The 20526-nt window shown below is 41.5% G+C and overlaps 2 protein-coding genes across 5 annotated transcripts in view; one reads left to right on the top strand and one right to left on the bottom strand.

The window, feature by feature from the left end:
* The window catches only part of MANBA (mannosidase beta), a 67074-nt gene extending 52541 nt beyond the window's left edge, over positions 1-14533 (top strand). Inside the window, exons 16-20 of one of the 3 annotated variants that reach the window (XM_037380193.1) lie at positions 1855-2112; positions 4327-10370; positions 11003-11064; positions 13636-13721; positions 14470-14533. In XM_037380193.1, coding sequence (XP_037236090.1) covers positions 1855-2112; positions 4327-4551 — 483 coding nt within the window. In that variant the 3' untranslated portion in view covers positions 4552-10370; positions 11003-11064; positions 13636-13721; positions 14470-14533. Of the gene's footprint in view, positions 1-1854; positions 2113-4326; positions 10371-11002; positions 11065-13635; positions 13722-14469 lie in introns of those variants that run through there. The other 2 variants (XM_037380212.1, XM_037380203.1) reach the window with 2 other exon arrangements.
* Positions 14534-14649: 116 nt separating this feature from the next.
* Positions 14650-20526, bottom strand: part of NFKB1 (nuclear factor kappa B subunit 1) — a 59598-nt gene continuing 53721 nt past the window's right edge. The window contains exons 18-24 of one of the 2 annotated variants that reach the window (XM_037380168.1): positions 20332-20501; positions 19402-19504; positions 18414-18532; positions 17489-17555; positions 16999-17171; positions 16688-16867; positions 14650-15113 (exon numbers count right to left, since the gene is read on the bottom strand). In XM_037380168.1, coding sequence (XP_037236065.1) covers positions 14928-15113; positions 16688-16867; positions 16999-17171; positions 17489-17555; positions 18414-18532; positions 19402-19504; positions 20332-20501 — 998 coding nt within the window. In that variant the 3' untranslated portion in view covers positions 14650-14927. Of the gene's footprint in view, positions 15116-16687; positions 16868-16998; positions 17172-17488; positions 17556-18413; positions 18533-19401; positions 19505-20331; positions 20502-20526 lie in introns of both variants that reach the window. The other variant, XM_037380177.1, reaches the window with a different exon arrangement.

The following is a 20526-nucleotide window of genomic DNA, read 5'->3' as shown; positions in this document are numbered from 1 at the left end:
CCTCTCTCGCCAGTTTTATGTCCCTCCCACAAAAATGGGAGAAGCTAAAATGAGCACATCTTTGTTAGACAAACTTCAGTAAGTCCATGATCAAACACAATGAGGTACAATTCTTGTCTTTAATCTTCTTAGGCGCAACACCATCCTTTATTATAGTAGTGTATACTGCTTCACAGAACAGGGAATGAATTGCTTTGCTTTTAGCTTGTAGGTGTAGGTCTGAAATCCAGTATTCTGTTTAAATCTTAAAGGAATTGATGGTTAAACAGAACAGTGTGAAAATGGTACCTCACTACTTAACAAAACTGTTCCCTTGGTGTTAGACTATATGAACTGACTAAGTGGGGGGAAAAAAGGATTGCAACCAGTGCTTATCAGTACTCAAACTACACTGTTCTGGGAAAAGAACTAGATTATTTTTTGAAATATCAACAGAATATCTAGGTGTACTTGAATTGCAAGGTCACCTATGCAGTGTCACCATTTCACAACTGATGCTTTAAGTGTTTTCTGGTAATGCTATAGAAACTGATAGGATTTCTTAGGTGGTGTTTGGGCTGCAGAGTTGTCCTGTACAACACAGTCTTGCTTTTCAGTTTGTTACATTTTGTTGCTGTTAAGTAACCAGATCCCATATGAATTTAGGGGCTATTTTTCACTATGAGATACAGTTCCTGACATAAAGAGCATCCCATGTGAAAAGGCTGGGAGGGCTGGAAAAATAGACCTAGAGACCTGGAATGACTCACTAGTCATTTCAGAACTAGTAGTATGGTATGTCAGTTCCTAATTCACTGCTCTCTGGGGGGCTGCCATGAATTTTCAGATTTATCAGGTGACATATATAGTAATATAGAAATTATAGAAAATACTATAGATCCTATTATAGGATCTATTATATATTATTATAGAAAATAATATAGATTTATAGATAATATAGTAATATAGAATTATAGACAATGGTTGCAGTTTCTGGATAGTCAGTTCTTACAGTAGGACTGCACTTAATGATTTTTTTTTTCTGGTCTGAGATACTGTAAAAGGTTTGAATCAGTTTGATAGTGTCAGAGAAGCATTGGCACTAGGGTAGTTCCGATGAGTGCTGTATTTCGCACTTCAAGAAAATTTGAAACTTTTGAAAGGAGTTAAAATCTGGTTTTGACTGCAGACCCCTGTTAAGTTCAAAAATAGCCTAAAATTTATGAAGAGATAGAATGCTGTAGTTCTCATTAAGTGCCTATCTTCCAAATTATGCTTTTTTCTTTTTTTTTCTTTTAACATAAGGGTGCATCCATGGTATGCATGCATGATCTCTGGGAATGCATTTTACTATATTAATTATAACTTCCATAATCCCTTTTAAGATGACGCAGCTTGTTTCTGTTTAGTGGTGATGTTAGAATCTAGGAGAAGCTCTAGATGATCCCGTTGGGTTACATCAGGTAACACTGAGCAATCTCAAGAAAATCCTTTGTTTGACTCTTTTTTAATCAGGGAGAGGAGGAAAACGAGTCAACAAATTAGTCACTTACTAATTCCATTTCTCAGTACTCCCTTGAAAGGAATTGGCAACCCCCTTCTCTGAAGAACCCTGGAGAAAACAAAAAGCTTTCCGAATCAAGATCAGCAACAGATTCAGACTGTTTGAAATTGACTTATTGTTCTGTCTATATAATTACCTAATTATTATGCCATATCCACTGTTTCGATCTTTGTGGAGTTTCTTGCTAGGTGGAAATCAGGTGGTAGTGTCAGGAGAACACCTCTTGCAATGAGCAATCTGAAATATAGGATACTGGATTGTTTTCATGGATGTGACTTCTAAGCTTTGTGCTCTCTCAATATGCTCGATAGGTCATTGTGCACACCTGGAGTTCTTTGGAGTCAGTATGCACCATTGCAAAAGACAGTGTGACTGTTAAAGCACAGAGTGCTGTCCCCATCTACAAGGAGTCCATAAATGACTTACTGGAAAGATGCAGAAATTGTACAAGGAAAAGCTGTGTTATTACTTTCTGTCTTGTTGGAGAAGGTGGGCTCCAGAGTCCTACGAACCATCACTTCCTTTCATCGCTAAAGGATGCTGTAGGATTAGAAAAGACCCAGCTTAGTGTAAGCATCAGTCATGCTAAATTACTATATTTGGTTTTGCTATTCTTGCTGTTTTGTAGTGTTTGCCTGCTATGCAGTGTCTGACTCTACTGAACGTTCTTTCTCCTTATCTGTTGCAATTCTAGCTTCCATGTTGCGTTTAAAATCAGATTTTTTTTCCTGTGTCACTACATGCATATCTAAGAAAGAGTCATGGTTTGGGTTTGATTTTGTTTGGTTGGTTGTGGGGTTTTTTTGTTGTTTTTGTTTTTAATAATGAAGTCTCCATTTCATTGGTTTTGACTGTCTCTCCCCTGACTGCTGCAGCATTACTTATTTCATTCTTTTTGTCCCTAGATAGCAAGTATCATCATGGCAAATGTTTTGGCTTGCAGACAGTGCTATATGTCAGTACTAGGGGGTGCTAGTTGAGTGTGGAGTGCATTACTGGCAGCAGTATTTCCTCTTGAAGCATTCAGACTCTCAGATCAGTGTACAATTGCTAATGTGCAATATTGCATGCTCCTTTCCTCCTTCTGCAAATCCCTGCCCTCCAGCTAAGGGTTCTGATTTGCATAATAGTGATTATTTCTTAATATCTGGCAAGCACGTCAGTCTTCTGAACAGGCACAGAAAGCATCAGTGTTGTGTAATGCTGTCATTTAGTCCATTTGCTGCTTTTCCCTAGATTTCTTCTGCTACTAGCGAGCGTGCTCTATATATAGAGAGCAGGCATGCCCGGGGTGTGTGTGTGTACACATACATTCTGTTAAGCCTCACTTCTTAGCATGTAAATCTTATTGCAGAATTCGTAATCAGCAGATTGGCAGGATGGGGACCTGTGCATTCTCACATTAGGCTTCCAAACTGCAGCTTTTCTCTTGAGAGCTAAACTAAACAAGGGGGGAATAGAGCTCTTTAATCTTTTTGAGTCTGGACCAGCATAATTGCTTTACAGAAAGAAAATGGGCCAGATTTTCCCCTCTTATCTCTTTCACAGCAGCATGGCCTGCCTCCTGAGTAAACAAAGGAAAGAAAGAGGTCTGGTTTTATTCTTTTTCAGTTGGTGGCACAATCTGAAGCCTGAGTCATGCTGGGTTTTTTTGTGGATGACATCATCAATAATAAAAATTCTGCAACTGGAGCATCATTGGGAAATTTCACTCCTTTTTCCCATGGCCATGTCTCCACAGTACTAACTAATAAGAGCAGCTAGCAAGGAAAATTGCAAAATCGTTATTTTAAGGAAGTATGTAGCTGTGATTTAAAAAATTATTGTGTTTTTTGAGAAGCTGGTACTTCTATATATAGTTACTAATAAACTAACCAGACTTTCAAATACATTGCTAATCCAAGCACTAGTCATCATAGCATTGCTTTTAAAACACATGAAAACTTCAGTGTTTCTTCAGAAAACACAAAATGTAAAGGGGATGTGCTTTTTCTTAAAAATGAATAATGCTGTTTGTCTTGTAAGGAGGACATAGTTTCTACACTTAACAGAATTTATCTGCATTTTTATATATAGTTAATTGATAGTTGAAAATGATGTAGCATAATATTTCATGATGGTGAATGGCAAGTGCTGCATCAAAATGTGTCCTGGTTGTGCTTTTAAGCCTCTCTGAGATTAACTACTGATAGAACTTAATATAAAATATTCTACCTTGTCCTGACACGTCACAATAAAGCTGCCTTCTAAATGTAGTGTAAGGACTTCACTGCCATGTTCCATTACGATGAGGTGACCTGTGTTACTGTGATTTTTACATCTTTTGCTTCTGTGTATTTCTGTTATGATGTGATTGGAAAGGCCAGCTACTTTAGTAGCTGTGAATTTGTACGTTGAGTGAAGTGTGCAGATGAAAGGACAAATCTCTTTCACTGCAGTAAGTATAGGATACCAGTACTATGTACAAGTCAGATTACCATTTATTGGGTTATTTTCGTAGGATAAGAGTGATCACATTTCATGGCATTTTTCCACAATCTGTAGTATTCAGTAGGAGGGCTATAATAATATTTGCAGATTTTGTATGATTGTTACATATGAATCCTGTTGCCTTGACCTTTTGTTCTAGAAGAGATTTCCAGAAGAAAAGAATAATTTTGATCAAACGTGGTTGTTCAGTCTGTTTTACTGACATGCAGGTCTTTCCCAGTTTGGGCATAACTGGGTTCTTCTTTAACACATATATTTTCTCTTATTTATTTATTTATCTCTCTCTCTTCCAGGCCTCTGTATCCCAACGAGATGACATTTATATATTTGTTCTTCAGACCACTGCAATTGCTCCTTTTGTTTCCCTGGATGTAGGGAGTATAAAAGGCAGATTTAGTGATAATGGCTTCCTCATGACTGAAAAGAAGAAAGTGGTTGTGTTTTATCCTTGGGAACCTACCAGTGTTGAAGAACTAGAAAAGTCACTAACCTTGACCTCTCTGGTGGACGTTGTCTGAGGACACTTCATTTCCTTCTAGACAAGGAGTGAAACGGGAAGAGGAAAAAAATTAGAAGAATTTTACTACAGCTGAAGTGATGTAAAATTTGAGCTGACTGGACCACATATTGTCTGTTCCTGTCATGTGTGAATTTTAACTGCTGATTCAATGTAAAGATACCAACAGCAAAGCTTGCATATAATATATGTGGTGTATTGAAAATGAGGCTTTCTCAGCTAACAGGAAAAATATATCCCATGTATAAAATGGGAAGAGTCAGTCAGTGTAAGAGAGCTAGTCTGAGTTCTCCAATTCACGTGAGATTGGAGCTCTGAATCCAACTTAAGAGGCAACACAAATATGTGTATCCAGACTATGGCTGTAAAAATCGGTATTTTTTCCAGATTCACTATGCCGTCAGTGGAAATTCATCTTACGGTAACAGCAAGGTATGCTGGGGGCAAGGGGGAAGGGCAGAGAGTGAAGCTGGGACCACCTCCACAGATAAGCCCCAACTTGGAGTTGTTTGATCTAGCTGCACCCAAATTGGGCACGCACTAATCTCCTACCCTTTCAGATCTGTGGCTGTCACTCTGTCAGGTGTCCTGCCTGCCTCCTGCAAGGTAGGCTTCCAAATAGACATGAAACCTGCGCTGTCTACTCAGACATCAGGCGGATCTGTTCCCCCTTCCGAAAGGGGAATTGAGTACGAGATTTTCTTCTCTCTTTTCATGCAACATAAGCAATAACCTCTGCATCTAGCTTTGACTATTCCCAGGTTCAGTCACAAACCTTTCGCTGCTGCGTGGGATCCTGTATCATGTGGCATACTATGAGATATGCCTGGCTGTGGGAAAAGGAATGAGGGAAAGAGTTGACCAAAGGTGCAAAGAAGAAAGAGGCAGCACAGAGAAGAAAAAGTCATGTGAGAGGACCACAGAATTACAACTGACTGCTTTTTCTGTAGTAGATACAGAACAGGAGCTGCTGTTCTCAGACATCGCTGCACAGCCATTCTGTTCCCTCCTGGCATTCCTCATGAGTGGCCCTGTGCTCCATGCTGACCCTCCTCTCTTCCCAACAAAGGAGAAACTCAACATCTTAACTTTTGCATAATTGTGTGTGGGTTCCCTGTAGAAGACTGTGTTGACTCATGATATAGTGGTGGCACACTGGACTCCTTAGTCTGTACAAAGGAATAGTGCTTCACCTTCTATTCTGTTTCTGAGTAATTTGTTTTTAAAATGTTTGTTTCCCATAGAAATGTCTCATTTTGGCATTTGAGACAAAGAAAATAAGCTTTTTTCAGCATGGGGGGCTGCGGTATCCTGTGGAGCTGAAAGCCTGAGTGCTTGGCTGTTGGGAAATCCAGGCCACCGAGCCATGCTGTGGGCAGGTCATTAAACATTGGGCTTGTCTGTCAGATGTGGTTTGAAATGCGGATGGAATCTTGCTGGCGTTCCACAAGGCTCCTCTCACAGTCCAAGCAAGTATTAATTTTCTTGCAAAGCACGTAGCAGTATCAGCACTTTGGAATAGAAAGTGTTTGAACAAGCTCTATGGGTGATGTCCATCTTCATCATAAAAGTGCGAAGTGGGTGATGCTGGCTGGTGGTGCAGCTGGAGCGTGTGTGTGGCGAGCAGCTGTGTGCTCAATTGGTCAGTTAGAGAACCTGGAACTGGGAGTTGTTTTCTTGCAGTGATCATAAATTTAATGGGCAAAGAGACGAGCCTATTGACTGATCGCTCAGTGATTTCTCGTGCTTTTTTGAATTGGGTGTTAACCAAAACTGACATACTCCTGAGTAAGAGGAAAAACTTAAAGATGAAAAGGAAATGATAAATGGAAAATGCTTACAAATACATTATTAGGTCACCAAAACAACTAACTGTAGTTGCATAGGAGGGCTTTTCTGATTCAAAACTTGTCCTAGTTGAAAGAAAACATGAAAGCAAAAGATGTATTTGTATGTGCCAATATTTATAGGTTATGCAAAATAAATAGGGAAAATTACAGTCATGAATAGAGCTTGACAGAAAATGCAGACATCAATAAAGGAATTTAAAAGTTATCCAAGAGGCATCCTGGGCTGACAATACAAGAAAAATCCTTCAGTTTTTTCAGTGTCCTGGAATCAAAGTAGCAGTAGCCAGTATAAGGTAAGGGTGAAAAAATGGGGAGAAAATATGGAATAAGTAATGATTAATAAATATTGCTGCAGCGTATTAGGAAAAGGGCAGGCTGGTTGATGTTTTTCTCTTACATCGATGTAGAAAAATCTCTTCCAGCAACATCTAGCTAGAATTACAAAATGACACTTAATAGTGTTAAATAAATAAAACTTTTACAGAATTATTTGTTACAATCAAGAGGACTATCTGAAGGTCAGTGGTATTTGTGTAGTGCATCCCAGAATATGAATGAAGTTTCAGAGGTGTAGAAAAGAGCTTTTGGATTGCTAGAAGCTATAAACCATGAATTTCGATGTGTGACCTTGTTTAGCCTGTCACAAGCAAAATCATGAAAGAAATCACGTGGTACATGATCAGTAATTGAAGTGGCTATGCAACTAATGCCTGTTAGCACTGATACGCAGAAGAGCATTGCTTTCTACAGTTATCTGATTGGCATAAAAAGGTTCAGACAATTTTTTAATTGTCTGTTATTTTTGAAGCTCAAAAGCTCCCTAAAGAGTGGGTCCATTCTTTCTCACTGGAAAGCTTTAATTCAGCACTAGGCGCTGTTACGAAAGATGAGCAACTGCTTAAGCCAAATACTTGAGTTCAAAATAGAATTTAATGGAGGAGGTTCACTTCTATTGTTTTAATATCCTTAATAATTTCTTTTGGTTTCCTGGTGGTGTAGTAGGTACGTATTTATAGATGCTGGTTTCTTTTCTCCCTCGTGCAGCAGTGGTTGTAACATGTACTTTGGTTAACCATTTCCCCTTGGTACTTCTGCCACTGCATGCTGTGCTACACTTGGTTACGTCGTTCTTTCTTTGTGTCAGATCAGGTCAAAGGTAGGAATGCAAGGGTGAAGGGATCGTCACAGTATCTATCACTCCTATCAACACATCCATCTGGAGCCATCTGTTGCATTGCCAGTTGTATCTGACTAGGGATCAGCAGCAGGAGCGTTAGGGGAAGCATTTGGTAAGTGTTGTGGTGCTTGTCCTCAGTGTCATATTATTGGTGGCAACAGTAGAGGGGAACCGGCCTCATCAGTATTCTTTAAGGGTGCAGCATTTCCGTGTTTTGTTCAAGGGATCACTGGGTTTGCTTGTGCTGGTGGCCTTTGCTTCTGGGCTCCCTCTGGGCTATTCTCCACAAATGGCAGAAGCAGCAGAGTTCCCCTTAGCAGGAGCCAACGACAAATGCCTTTCCAGAGCAGAATCTGAGAGCGGGTTTTGGAAGAACGATGTATGGCATTGGCTAATTTATTGTCCTAAAACTGGTCTATGGCAGGGATTTGGCTCTGAACCCAGTCGGGACTTGCAGAGACCATTCTGAGCTTTAGAGGGCACTTCTTTGCTACTTTCTGCTGCACAACGAAGACTTATTTTGCTCCAGTTTACTGGAACACTTCCTTGGAAGCTTTTCCAAGTTCTACTACATCTTTTCCAGGAAAGAAGCATGTGTATGTATCTAGAGTTCCTCTCTAAGTAAGTGCCTTTCCCAGTCTTTATTGTTAACCTGTTGTTTGCATATCTTGGGGCCTGGACAATTTTTCTGCCTTGGAGGCATGTCTTTCTTCGGTACTTTTACTTCTGTTAGTTTTGGTTTTGGAGATGGGTAGCAGAGACCACTTTACTAACCTGTAGCAGTGTCAGGTGCAGAGGAACAGGCCAGGGAGTTTCTTAGTCTCAGTGAAGGGCAGTTCAGTGTTGTAGCTTACAGGCCAGCCTTTACAGCTGTCAGAATTGCAGTTTTCTTACCCTCTGAAGGGTAAGTTGAGTCATCCAGGAGCTTGTGGTTTGAATGTTTAAGGACATGTTCCAGTCAAAGTATTGGGTTTACATAACTCTGCTTTCCAGTCAGACGTTAAAAGACAGCAAAATGATAGCCCCAGTTTAGTTTAATTAGGGTGGAAAACCAAAAGAACTTAAGTGAAATATACAGAACCTTATATACAGTGTCCCTGCCAGCAGTGAGGAAAGGCCATCTAAGTGTAGGAAGTGGAGTTAGTAAAGACCTGTAAATGTCCGTTTCGATTATTACTGTGCGTTGTAACAAAAACAGAGTTGTCTTTGGTCTAGGCCACTACAGTGAAGGAAACATGCTGCAGCGTGGAGGGGAACACCACGCTGAAGACTAGTCAGGAGAGAGGTGGAGAGTGTGGTTGCTTGCCAGGACCTGTTCTTGGGGGTCTGCTTTTGGAAGTTGATGTTGAGATTTCTTGGTGGGCTTTGAGTGCAAAGTGGTTCGGGATTGCTCTTTCTTTGCATAGCCTTTTTACTTTGTGGCTGGCTGAGGACCTGGTTGACTCTGTCAAGGGGAATAGCTGTGGCTGAAGGGACATTACCCTTGAGTATTAGAACCAGTGGCCTGTGGATCGATCCAGGCCCTACGGCCCAGTGGGGAGCTGGTAACCCAGAACAGGAGCTCTAAATAAGAATGAAAGTGGTCTGTCAAGCTGGTGGCCTGGTGGGGAATCATGCTGTTGTCAGATGCAGGAGCTGAAAGTTTCAATCCTTTTTTGTGGTGGTGAAATACCAAAACCTTAAATGCTGGCCTCCGATACCTCTTTGCAAATGTTTTGATGGCCAGGCTTTTGCCAGCATTGCAGCTTCTCTCTCTTTGAGTGGTGCAGCAGTCCTCCTTTGCCTTTGTAAATAAGCTAGATAGTAGTACTCTGGCATGCTGGTCCTGTGATTCTGTCTTACCAACCAGCATGTGCTATACCAGGACTGAAGCTTCAGCTCACTTCCCGAAAAACTGTGAAGGAGCGAGACAGTTGGTGTAAGCCAGCCCTCCGGCGGTTTGCTGTGAAAGAGAGTGGAAAACAATCTCTTGTTATGAGTTGTTCCATGGTACTGGTAAGATGGTAGGAAGCTGTAGATAGTTTGCCCAGCCTGATCACTGCTGAGGAGCCAAGGGTAGCAGAGGAGCTTCTATGAAGCAGCAGGCCCAGTGTTTAGGGCAGTGATGTGGCTTGTGTATCTAGCCATCTGCTACCCATTTGGAAGTGCTCTGGCCACAGACTTTGGTTTGTACTGGAGCCAAATGTAGAGTTTCTTGCCTGGGATGCTGAAGATAAGATGATGAGGTGGTTGCACATCTGAAAGAGAAGTGAGGCGTTAGTCATTCTCCTGTCTTTCTGGCAAACTTCATTGTATTAGCTAGCCCAGACAGCATGATGCTACTCCCACATGAGCACATGTGTGCGCCGACTCAGCTGAAATGTTGGCAAGCACTGCTGCAGGCCCCAGGTTAACTGATGTTAAGTGAGTCATGAGTGTTTTCCCATGCAGTGTGTAATAAAGTCCACTGATCTGCTAGTGCTCTTTGGTATTGAGAAAATAGCAAGGGCAAATGGATGGCTGAAAAATTTCTGTAGCAGTTGCTTTTAAATAAGTCCATGGGGAAACCTCTGCAGGCTTTGAATAATGTATCTGCTACAGTCTTGCTCTAAGCAGGGCATCACGCTGCTTCATAACCCTGAATACAGAAAAGCAACTCCTAGGTAATTAACTTGTTCTGTCTTTTGCTTGTAGCTGTAGGAATCTTTTGAAGCCAGCAAAGGTTCAGACTGTGCCTTTGGCCGTTACTCTAGAACAGCTCTATTGTATGACATGATTGTGTGCTCCAGAAGAGCCAAAAGCTGTGGATGGTGGGTGAGTACTGACCATTGCATCCTGACTAACTTACCGGCACCACCGTTCCTGTCACTTGGGTGGAGGGAACGGAGTTGCCCTTTTTCCTTAAATGTAGGAAAAACAGCATTCCACTTGCCCAGAAAAGGGAGAAAAGACACTTCATACACCACCATGTGTAGGTGTCCTGGTTTCAGCTGGGATGGAGTTAATTATCCTATTAGGAGCTAGTACAGTGCTGTGTTTTGGCTTTGCTGTGAGACTTTTCAGTTCCTCAGGCCTGGCTAGTGAAAAGGCTGGAGGGGCTCAAGGAACTGGGAGGGGGCACAGCCAGGGCCGCTGACCCAAACTAGCCAAAGGGGTAATCCATACCATGGGATGTCATGCCTGGTATATATATACCTGGGGGGTTGCCCGGGGCGGGCAGATCGTTGCTCGGGGACTGGCTGGGCACTGGTCAGGGGGTGGTGAGCAGTTGCATTGTGCACCATGTGTTTCTTTCTTCTTTTCCCTCTGGATTTTATTCTTTCTCTTCCTCTTTTCATTATAACTGTTCTTTCATTTTTATCCATTTCAATTATTAAATTGCTCTTATCTGAACATTCAAGTTTTACATCCCTTTCCAACTCTCCTCCCCATCCCTCCAGGTGAAGGAGGAGTAAGCGAGCCGCTGAATGGTATTTAATTAGCAGCTGGGGTTAAACCACGACAGCAGGTAAGATTCTTATCCTTCCTGCAGTCCACAAAATGATCTTGAAGGTCCCTTCCAACCCAAACCATTCTATGATTCTGTGAGATCTCAGAATGCTGCCTAGAACTTTCCACTAACACATCGATTTCCAAGTTTGTAAATACATCCCAAGACGACACCAGAAACTTGCAGCTGTGGCAGCCAATCTGAAATCAAGGGCAGTTTAATTTTCTGAATAATGCTTTTTACATCAAATGTAGTACCCCTGTTGTGTTCTGTTGTCACAACTTTTGCTGCATTCCACAAGTTTCTCGTGTTTATTGCTGCAGTTCAGTAGCAAAGTGAGGTAGCAAGTTCCAATTACTGCAAGTGCAGATTAAGTTCAGAGTTATTTCAGATTTCAATCCTTACTGTAATTAAAATTTAATACTAAGCTTGACTGAGGGTGTCCAAAGCAGGGGAAAAAACCCCAAAACTTAATTAGATAACGTTTCTTACTTTAATACTGATCCATTTGAATATTGCAGGTGTTTTCAGGTAAATCTGTGCAGTCACTGTGAAAGCAACAGGAAGTGCGACTAGCATTCAGAAGGGCAAACCCATGAAATCAGCTTTTAAGGATCAGTTTGAGGTTGTTGGTTGATGCTTTTTGACCATACCTCCAGCCTTAGTGTTTTAATTGCTAATGGAAATACGCTTCCTGCAGTACGATGCGGTGCACTGGAAGAGCTCACTGTGGCACGGTCTTAGTCAGTACTTCTGTTCATCCAGCCGCAGCGCAGAGATGCCCTGCTCTGAACAAATAAGAGCTTGACAGCCTTGTGGGGAAGTTTTCTTAAAACTTCTAATGGAGAAAATGCAACTCCAGAAACTCCATTCTTGCTGTTCATGCATGTATCTTAAAAAACCCCAAATTATTCCTGACTTTTGAGAATTTACCAAATACCACCCTTCTCAGTTTTGTTTCCTCAAAGGTAATATGAATAGAATGAGAACACCACCCTGTGCTACCAGGTGTAGCGAGGCCCACATGCTAACTTACTGTGCAGAACGTGAAGACAGAAGACTTGAGTTACACCATTACTACCCTCCCTTTAGCAGTTAAATGAGTTTCTCTCTGTAAGCCAAGTGTAGGCAGGAGATCTCAGGCAGTGAATTACTGGGTTCCTGCAGGACTATTTTTGTTGTTTATTCCATCACACTTGTGAAACAGGAATAGCACTTCCTTTCTGGGCAAGGAGGTGCAAGGATAAATCTGATGTAAGCAGATACGATGATGAGGCACATAAATATAACTATCTTGACAGTTACCTGTTAGGAAGAATACACCTGCTTTAAATGTTTCTGTTAAGACTTGTCTGCATCACTTAGACTTTCCTCTTGCTAAGCCTGGTTCCTCTGTATGCTGCCTTCTTCCTCATACCTGCTGGGAGCCTGACCTTCTCCCAGGTGCCATCAGCACAACAATCAGCATGCCCTGTATGGGATGGCCACCTACTAGTAAGAAGAAATGTAAAGCAGAAAGAGTAAAGCTGTGCGTTTCAGCATTTTCTTTTAATTGAGCTGCTTAAGGTGAACACCAGGCTCTCCAACAGGTTTGCTCTGCCAAATGAGAACTATACCAGAAGACACAAATGTCTCCTACTAGATAGATGTTTTGCCGCTTTCTGTAGTGTGTCCTACACTAGCCAGTGTGTTTTACCTCCTACTCTTGCCTAGTTTCGACAAACTGTCTCACGTGCCTGCAACATATACTTAAGATGCTAAGGATTAATGCAGATGCAAAAAGTTGTCCTATTATGTGACTCAACTGTAAAAATTTAGTGTTTCTGTTTGAATTAATGAGACTACTTTTAAATTAGTATTTTTCTATTTCTAAACAAAGAGGGAGGGGAAAAAAGGACCAAAGCCTCTTTTGTTAAATAGACTGAAACTGAAATGCTGCAAGGAAAGAAGCTGCCAGACTGCCATTTAAAGCACTTGAATACACAGGGACTAGGGGAGATGTCCTGCTGTTCACTAACCTGATGAATAGCTATTATGCAGCATTTGGTCATGAAGTACGGCCTCAGATGTCTTCTGGCGGTTTAAAAGCAGAACTGGTCAGAAATAAGACTAAAAGGTAAGAATCAACAGCCAGGATGCCCTGGTGACCCTGCAGGACTGTAGAAACCTCAACAAAAAGTCTCTGCCAGCCCCCCCGAGTTGTGTTGGAAATTCTGTGGCAGCAGCAGGTGTTAGACTTGGACAACAGCTGTGCTGGGGCTCAAAAAGCTCCTCCACCTCCAGAATATGAGAACCTTTGCCTGTTTCTCTTGCAGCTGGAACGCAAAAAGAACACTGAACAAGTACAGTAATTGAACAAATACCCATATGCCTTCGACACTGCATGTGTAGGTTACATACAGTAACTGAACGAATGGCATTTCCAACTATTATGCGTGTTGTTTCTCTGGAAGTAATTAACATACTCAGTAATTCAGCTGGCTATAAAATTATTTCACAAGCTTTTTTTCATTACTCATGGTTTAATTCATTACAACTACCACTCTAAACGTAACAATTCTTAAGGTTTACCTTGATTCATTTTCTCAGGAGTGACACTTGGGTTACCGAAGACTGAGCTGAGCCAAGGCCACCACTGTCAGTCTCCGTCTTTGTGCCAAGAAAACTGGGTGCAAGTGAGTGAGTGTGGTACCACCCTGGTCTCTACTTTTTCATCATGAAATCTGGTGACTGTTCTGCATTCTTAGTAGGGCCAACAGTTACACTCACCGTCTCAGAATTAACATGAAACAAGCAGAAATACTGCTCAGGAACACAGTTATTAGCGGAGTTTCTAGATAGCCCAAAGAAGCACTGTCTCATCAAGGTTTTGCTGAGACACTTAAATAGTTGGCTTCAGTGGAAATGCTCCTCTGCTGCTGTAATTACAAGAACTAAAAGAGACCATGACTCAGAGGCTTTAGTTCCAAAGCACAGCTGCTCAGCAGTATTGATGCTCCTGGTCTCTCACCATGAAAGATACTTCAGCTTTAAGATAGGTGGCTTGCAACCCTTTATTTATTTTAGTACTTGGAAATCTGTATGATCTTGTATCAGTGCCTAAAACTGAAATGATAAATCTTCAATAACTCTACTTGAAAGATATGTAAAAATTACAACAAGTGTAGACAAGATACTTAATTTTAGGTTTTTATTATAAAAGTAAAATAAAAATAAGCATTTAAAAAGCACTTTTTTTTTAAAGGAACAGATATAAAAAAAAACTATTTACAGATAGGAAAATGCCAGACTTGAAAAAGTTTTTGAATAAGAGGCACCAAAGTTAAGTTTAAATACAGTATTGGAAATATAAAAGATTCTTTTTTTTTTAGGATTCTCTTTTCTCTCCAAGTTGTGATTAAAGTAATGATTTTTCTTTGCCAGCTATTTTATGAACTTTTTCATGCAACTGTGCTGCAAGAATTATGAAGAGAGCAGCTAGAAACTGTATCCTTTGATTGCTCTGTGCGCCTTACCTCTTTTTGTTAAGTGAGTTGGTATTACGCATTTACAAGGAGTGATTTTCATCTATAAAAGAAAATCCTCATAAACCAGAAAGGCCCAGTCAGTCAGTCATTCACGGTGTCCAGTCCTGTGTATTAATGCGGTAGTAGAGCCCTGGTTACTTTATATGGCTTGTAAATTAATAAAATTAAATGTACTTGAAGAAGGAAGCAATGGCTAAGGAGCCGCATGCTGAAGTTGCCATTGGGTCAGGTTTGTAGGTGGTTCCTCCAGCGCGCTTCTGTTTGTGAATTCACTTCCCTCTGGCCAGGATAACATCGATGTAATTTTAAAAGTCATATTTGTTCCTGTAACTGCATATTGCTAACTGAATATTACTAGTTGGCTATATAATTGCTTTGCACTGAACTTTCATGTCCGCAGCCCAGGATCATTTTGCTCAGTGTTACTGATGACTTGCTGTTCAGAGAGTCTGAATAAGTGAAGCTCAGTTTGCGGAAGGAGGTCTCCACGCCACTGTCACACATGCTTTCGTTGTCTTGAAATTTGCTATTATAAAGCTCGTCTGGGGGAGAAAGAAAAGGGAAATATATTCAGTAATGTTGCTTTCAGAAAAGCCTCAGGAATGAAAACCAATATAGGGTTAAAGCTCTTCTATAAGAAAATAACCTTAACTTTAGATATTGTAACAGGAAAAGCTGCGCTGGATGTTTTCAGTTGACTAAAGCATGTGATCTGATGCACGGCTGGCAGAGACTGACTGCAGTTGGAGCCTGGATGCGATGGAGAAGCCTGGTGGGCTGCTAACACTGATGCTGTCACTGCACTAGTCAGGACTCGGCCCGAGTGTGGTAGTAGCCGGGCAAAAGGTTCTCTGGTTCTCAGAGTCATAGTCTCTGTGCAAGTATTTGCTCCAGGGTGAGTCTCCTAAAACTTTCTTGTGTTATTTCACTTACACATTTCTTTTTGAGAAAAATCCTCAATTTTCATCTAGTAGGTGAGCCTGAAATATGAAGAAGTCAGCAGCAGCTGTCATCTGTGCAAGAGCCACAAAAGGAGTGCATGACTGCAAGAGAACCGTATCCGAGTTAAAGGTGTGATGTGAACTCAGTGTGACTAGGAACAGTGGTCAGCATATTAGAGTTCAGTATTATTTTTCTAAATAACTATCTTAAAATAAATGACTGGATGCAGTCCATCCATGCTGCGAAGCAGCAGAACCCCTCTTGCCCTTCAAGATTAATCTAATCTAAAGAGGCAATATGTGTACAAGCACACATTTGGCTAGCTGTGACTGTTCAGCTGTTACAGAGAGTAAACTGGCCATGTTAGACCAGGATGGAGTTTCTGTGGTATTTCTTTCCAGATCTATCTATGGTATTTTCATATAGGGTGTAAATTTCCACATTAGGGTGCTGGCAGCACCCTACGGCCAGGCAGTGACTGGACATCCCTGATGATTTACTGCCTCCTCACCACCTCTGTTTTTCTGTGAGTAAAGTTCCCTTCCCAAAACCCCCATAGGACCTCTGCTGCTGAATATGCTCAAAACTCAACTTAACATGGGCAACCTCATGTAACGTTATATTGCCCCTGGTCTGAGGTGGACAGCATGACTGCTGGAGGTCCCTTGTAACCTAAACCATCCCCAGCTTCTCGGCCTACAGAGCACTGGGCCATTTCAGAGTGCCACACATTGTGGAAGGAGAAATCTAGTATCAAGGTCTTACAGAATAGTTCACAAACACAAAACGTTTTTGTTTAGCAAGATATGAGAGGGAAAAGAAATGGCAAAAGGTAATGGCACTTTGTACAGCCTGGGAGGGCACTGCCTAGGTTATCTTTTGAAACTCATCCCCAGTACATCCAAGGAGTCACCCTCAGTGGCAGATGTCTGGTTTTAGAAAAGGGAGGCAGTATAATCAATACCATAATGCATTCCCCTCTCTTCTAGGCCTAGCAAATGTCTATGATGAAAAAGTTGTGCTGCAGTGAAGTATTTATGAAGCAGGTAAGCAGCTCAGGCATAGTGTGGAAGAAGCTATGCAATCTATTAGCAGTCCAAGGTAGGAGCAGGGGAGGGGAAGAATTGAAAAAACATTTTAAATAAAGGTTTTGATGTTTTGCTGTCCATTTTACCTGTCTCTCCCTTTGTAAATGTGGGTGGTGATGATGACTGAAGAGCTTTTGCTGTATTGTCCTCCAGGTGAGATGGGCTTTGTGGGATGGATAGTGCTTTCTGAATTATTTCAATGGCTTCTGTGTGATCCATCTGTCTCAAAGCAGTGATCAACTCTTGAACTGTACCACCAGAAACCTAAGAGAGAAGACACCAGAAGACATCACACAGGCTGGCTAAAACCGAAGGGCTGTACTGTCTCACTGTGCAGGAGGACAACATCCTCTACATGTCTGAGTGTTCTTCGGAACTTGTTACAGCCACATTACCTCATAGTTATCTAGCAGAGTTTTCGATGGGGAAGGGCTCAACCTGAAGGCATTATTAAGTATGCCAAGACCCAGTTTCTGTGCTAGAGTGGACCAGTTTCTGTTTGGATCGGGCAATTCCAATAGTTTGTAAAGCTGCATCTTGGAACTTTCATTCAGATCTCTCAAATGTCCTGGGAAACAGAGAAATATGTTAGTTTATTATTTAGAAATGAACTGCTGCGCAAGTTGTATAAGCAAAACCAAAGCCAAATTAAACAGTATTTTAGTGTCCATCAATCCCAGTGTTTACTGTAATACTGAAAATGTACTCCTTTGTGCCCTGCCTCTTAAGAGAATCACGTTCGTTCTGTGAATGAGTGGGTGGGAGGGTACTTCTCCTCCCTCCCCATTTCAGTTACAAGCTATGCAGGGCACTGCTTTCTGCAAGCACACTTTCAGTACTCAAGTTACTAGAGGGATATTGTCAAGTCTTCTTTATTGATGTTACCTTGTGTCAGTAAGTCCTCTGAAGCCACTGCTGACTCGTAGGGTTTGCCCTTTAATATGTCATACACCTAAGAGAATACATTAAAGTTAGTATTTAGCAGAAACCTTGTTAGTATCCGTTAATCTTGACAAGTCTCAGTAGTATTGTATAAAGGCCTCATTCCATCTGTAAATGAGCAATTTTTTCTGTCCCAGGGATTTTTTGTCTGTATGACTAAAGATCTGTAGAAGACCTGTGCAAAGCTTGAGGGACAGATCTTGAGAAGTTAATCTCCCTTGCCCTTTAGCTATGTCATCTGGCAACTGTTTTCAAGACACAGAGGAAGTCTGCAGTAAGTGGTACTAAGTGAGGAGTTAGTTTCTGCCTGCCTGCAACTAGTAATTTAAAACAAGAGCCTGGGTTAGATTTTCACCTAAGGCTAGTACCACTCCCCAGCTCCACGTGATGAGAGGTGCTGACTTGTGTACCTTACACCAAACCAACTGCACGTAACTGGCTACTAAAGCACTGGCCATGCAGCCTAATCACTGTCTGGGTAGGACACAAGAGTGTGTTTTCCCTATGCATGCGGTCTGCAATTCTGAAGAACACGCAGCAGGGAAACCCGCTAGAGAGTGTCTCTGAACACGGCCCTTCAAACACAAGGTGCCCAGCCAGCTAAATACTTCTCCGTATTGAAGACTGTAGTGCAACTATTTCAAGAAATGCCTGCTCCTGTTCAGCAGGAGTAGTTTACTAAAGTGGAACTTTCTTCCAATGCTGTTTCACGGGGTGGGGGCTGTAGCTGAATTAGTTTAATTTTTGATAGCAAATTAGTAGCTTGTCACCACTGAAATAATTGTGGCTGTAGTGAAAGGAGTTGGCTGAGAGCGCTGAACTATCATTTATTATTAAAAAAGCAAAAGCAAAAAAACAGACCACAAACCTCACAGTTGGCTGCCATATCCAGTGGTGTCGTTCCAGGCACAATCCCTTCATCATCATCATCTTTCACATCGTCTAGATCAAACAATGGCTCAAAGTTCTCAACATGAGGATTTGCACCTGGAAAAAAGTGTGCAGATAAGTTCCCAAGAAAAGGCTTCAAGTTGCTTTTCAACAATATTTGAAATATGTGTTCTCAGTTCTGAAAGGTAAATCTGCTCATTTAGCTACTTGAGCTGAATCACATTTTATATTAAGTCAGCAAATAACTTTATCAACTAAAGTTAAATGCTGTCACATCTCCTTTTAATTATACTCTCATGATAGAGGGGAAAAATGACAAGCAGAGTGTTAGGGCCCAAAAAGCGAGCTATGATTGCATCCACTGACTTCCAGTCCCATTCTTGGCTGACCTAGAGCATAGCATGTATGTGATGAAGCAACAATGCAGTACCTCTATTTATAGTGTCAGAGAAAATGTGGATATTATTAAAAGATGAAGCAAGGGGAAGCTTGGATTTCTGTTTTAAAGGAGAAAAATCAGGTCTAAATACAATTGAGAAAATGTTCTGATAAATGTTCAAAACTAACTCACAGTGATATAAAATAGGAGACAGCAAGAAGCTTATGTTTCAGTGACTTTTTTTTTTTTAAAGCATTTCAACACTCGTCCCAACTATGTAACAAGGTCTTTTCTTGCTTGTTCAGCTGTAAGACTACAAAAGAAACACTCCAAAAACTTCCAAGGCTGCTGAAGATTTTTTTCTTGACGAACATAATTTGGTTTTTTAGCCGTTAGATGGTGCTGAAGAGTACTACAGCACCTGAAAGCAGGGCTTTGCTGAGGAGAAACAAACCTTCATGCTTCTAACATCGGATTTCTTCACCTTATTAAACAAGTTCACTGGCACATCCTTTTCTGCTTGCAGCCTTCTAACCTGAATTGTCACTACGAAAGAAAAATCTCCAGCAAATACCTATTTTCATACCTGCTGCTTTGAGAACAGCTGCCAATTTTGTAGAGCCCCTTCCAGCTGCTATGTGAAGAGGAGTTGTCCCATCGTATGTAGTGCTGTCCACATCTGCGTCACCCTACGTTTTTATTGAACAACAAAAAGAAAAGTGCTACTCATCTACACAATACAGCCACAGAGACTCATGTCAGCGTAAACACTGCTACGGTGCAAATGTGCACCACTCCATGCCTGTTTCCATTAAAACTCTCTCTAATCACTGTCTGAAGAGAAGGAATTAGAAAGTAACTACAACTGTCTGCATGCAGGAACAGATGGTGGCTGTGTGCTCCAGTGTTACAGCGGGAGGCATGGTGCGTAAACCCAAAGGTCAGGTAGATAAAAGCCGCTTTGCGGCCCGTGTAGTTCTGCCATCTGATTGCCTGCGGCGTTTGGAGCCTGAACTGGTGTGCACAGAAACCTGCCTTCCTGCTGCGCTGCGGGAGAGCCGGTAGGGCTGGTGGCTGGTGGCACGGATACCAAGGAAAGCTACTGCGGCCAGCTGTGGGTGTGCAGAATTCAGCACACTAGGATCAAGGTGTTAAAGAGACAAGACAAATATTTATAGATATACGTAACTATCTCTCTATGCGCGTCTGTATACGCATTCCACTCACACAGATTAAGTCATTTAAGTTGTTCATGAGTAGTTTCATGGGCTGCCACAATAACATGGCATATGCAGTCAGGTCAGGGTCACAAACTCTAAATCCCTCAAATCAGGAAAAAGGTTTCCAGCAGTGCTGAACAAGTAATAATGAGTAACATCAGCAATAATTTTGCCATTATCCTGATTTAAGTAATCAAGTCAAACAGGAAAAAAACTTCTGTTCCCCTGAAGCACTTAAAGATTTTCAAAAGTTTTTAAACATGAAAAGACCTGGGAGAAAGAAATTCTGCCCTTACCTCAAGCAAAAGGCAGCCTGCCAAAGGGATGTTCTCTTGTTCAACAGCTAAATGCAATGCAGTTCGTCCAGATTTTTGTTCCTGAGCATTGACATTAACTCCGGCAGCAATCAGCTGCTTAAGGCAGGACATGCTATTTGCCATCACCACCATGTGAATTGCGCTGAGACCTACACAAAACAAAACCCATCCATC

This window comes from Falco rusticolus, chromosome 1 (assembly GCF_015220075.1).
Source record: "Falco rusticolus isolate bFalRus1 chromosome 1, bFalRus1.pri, whole genome shotgun sequence".
NCBI lineage: Eukaryota > Metazoa > Chordata > Aves > Falconiformes > Falconidae > Falco > Falco rusticolus.
Note: the sequence above shows the minus strand (reverse complement) of the source record. Positions and strands in the feature narration are given on the sequence as shown.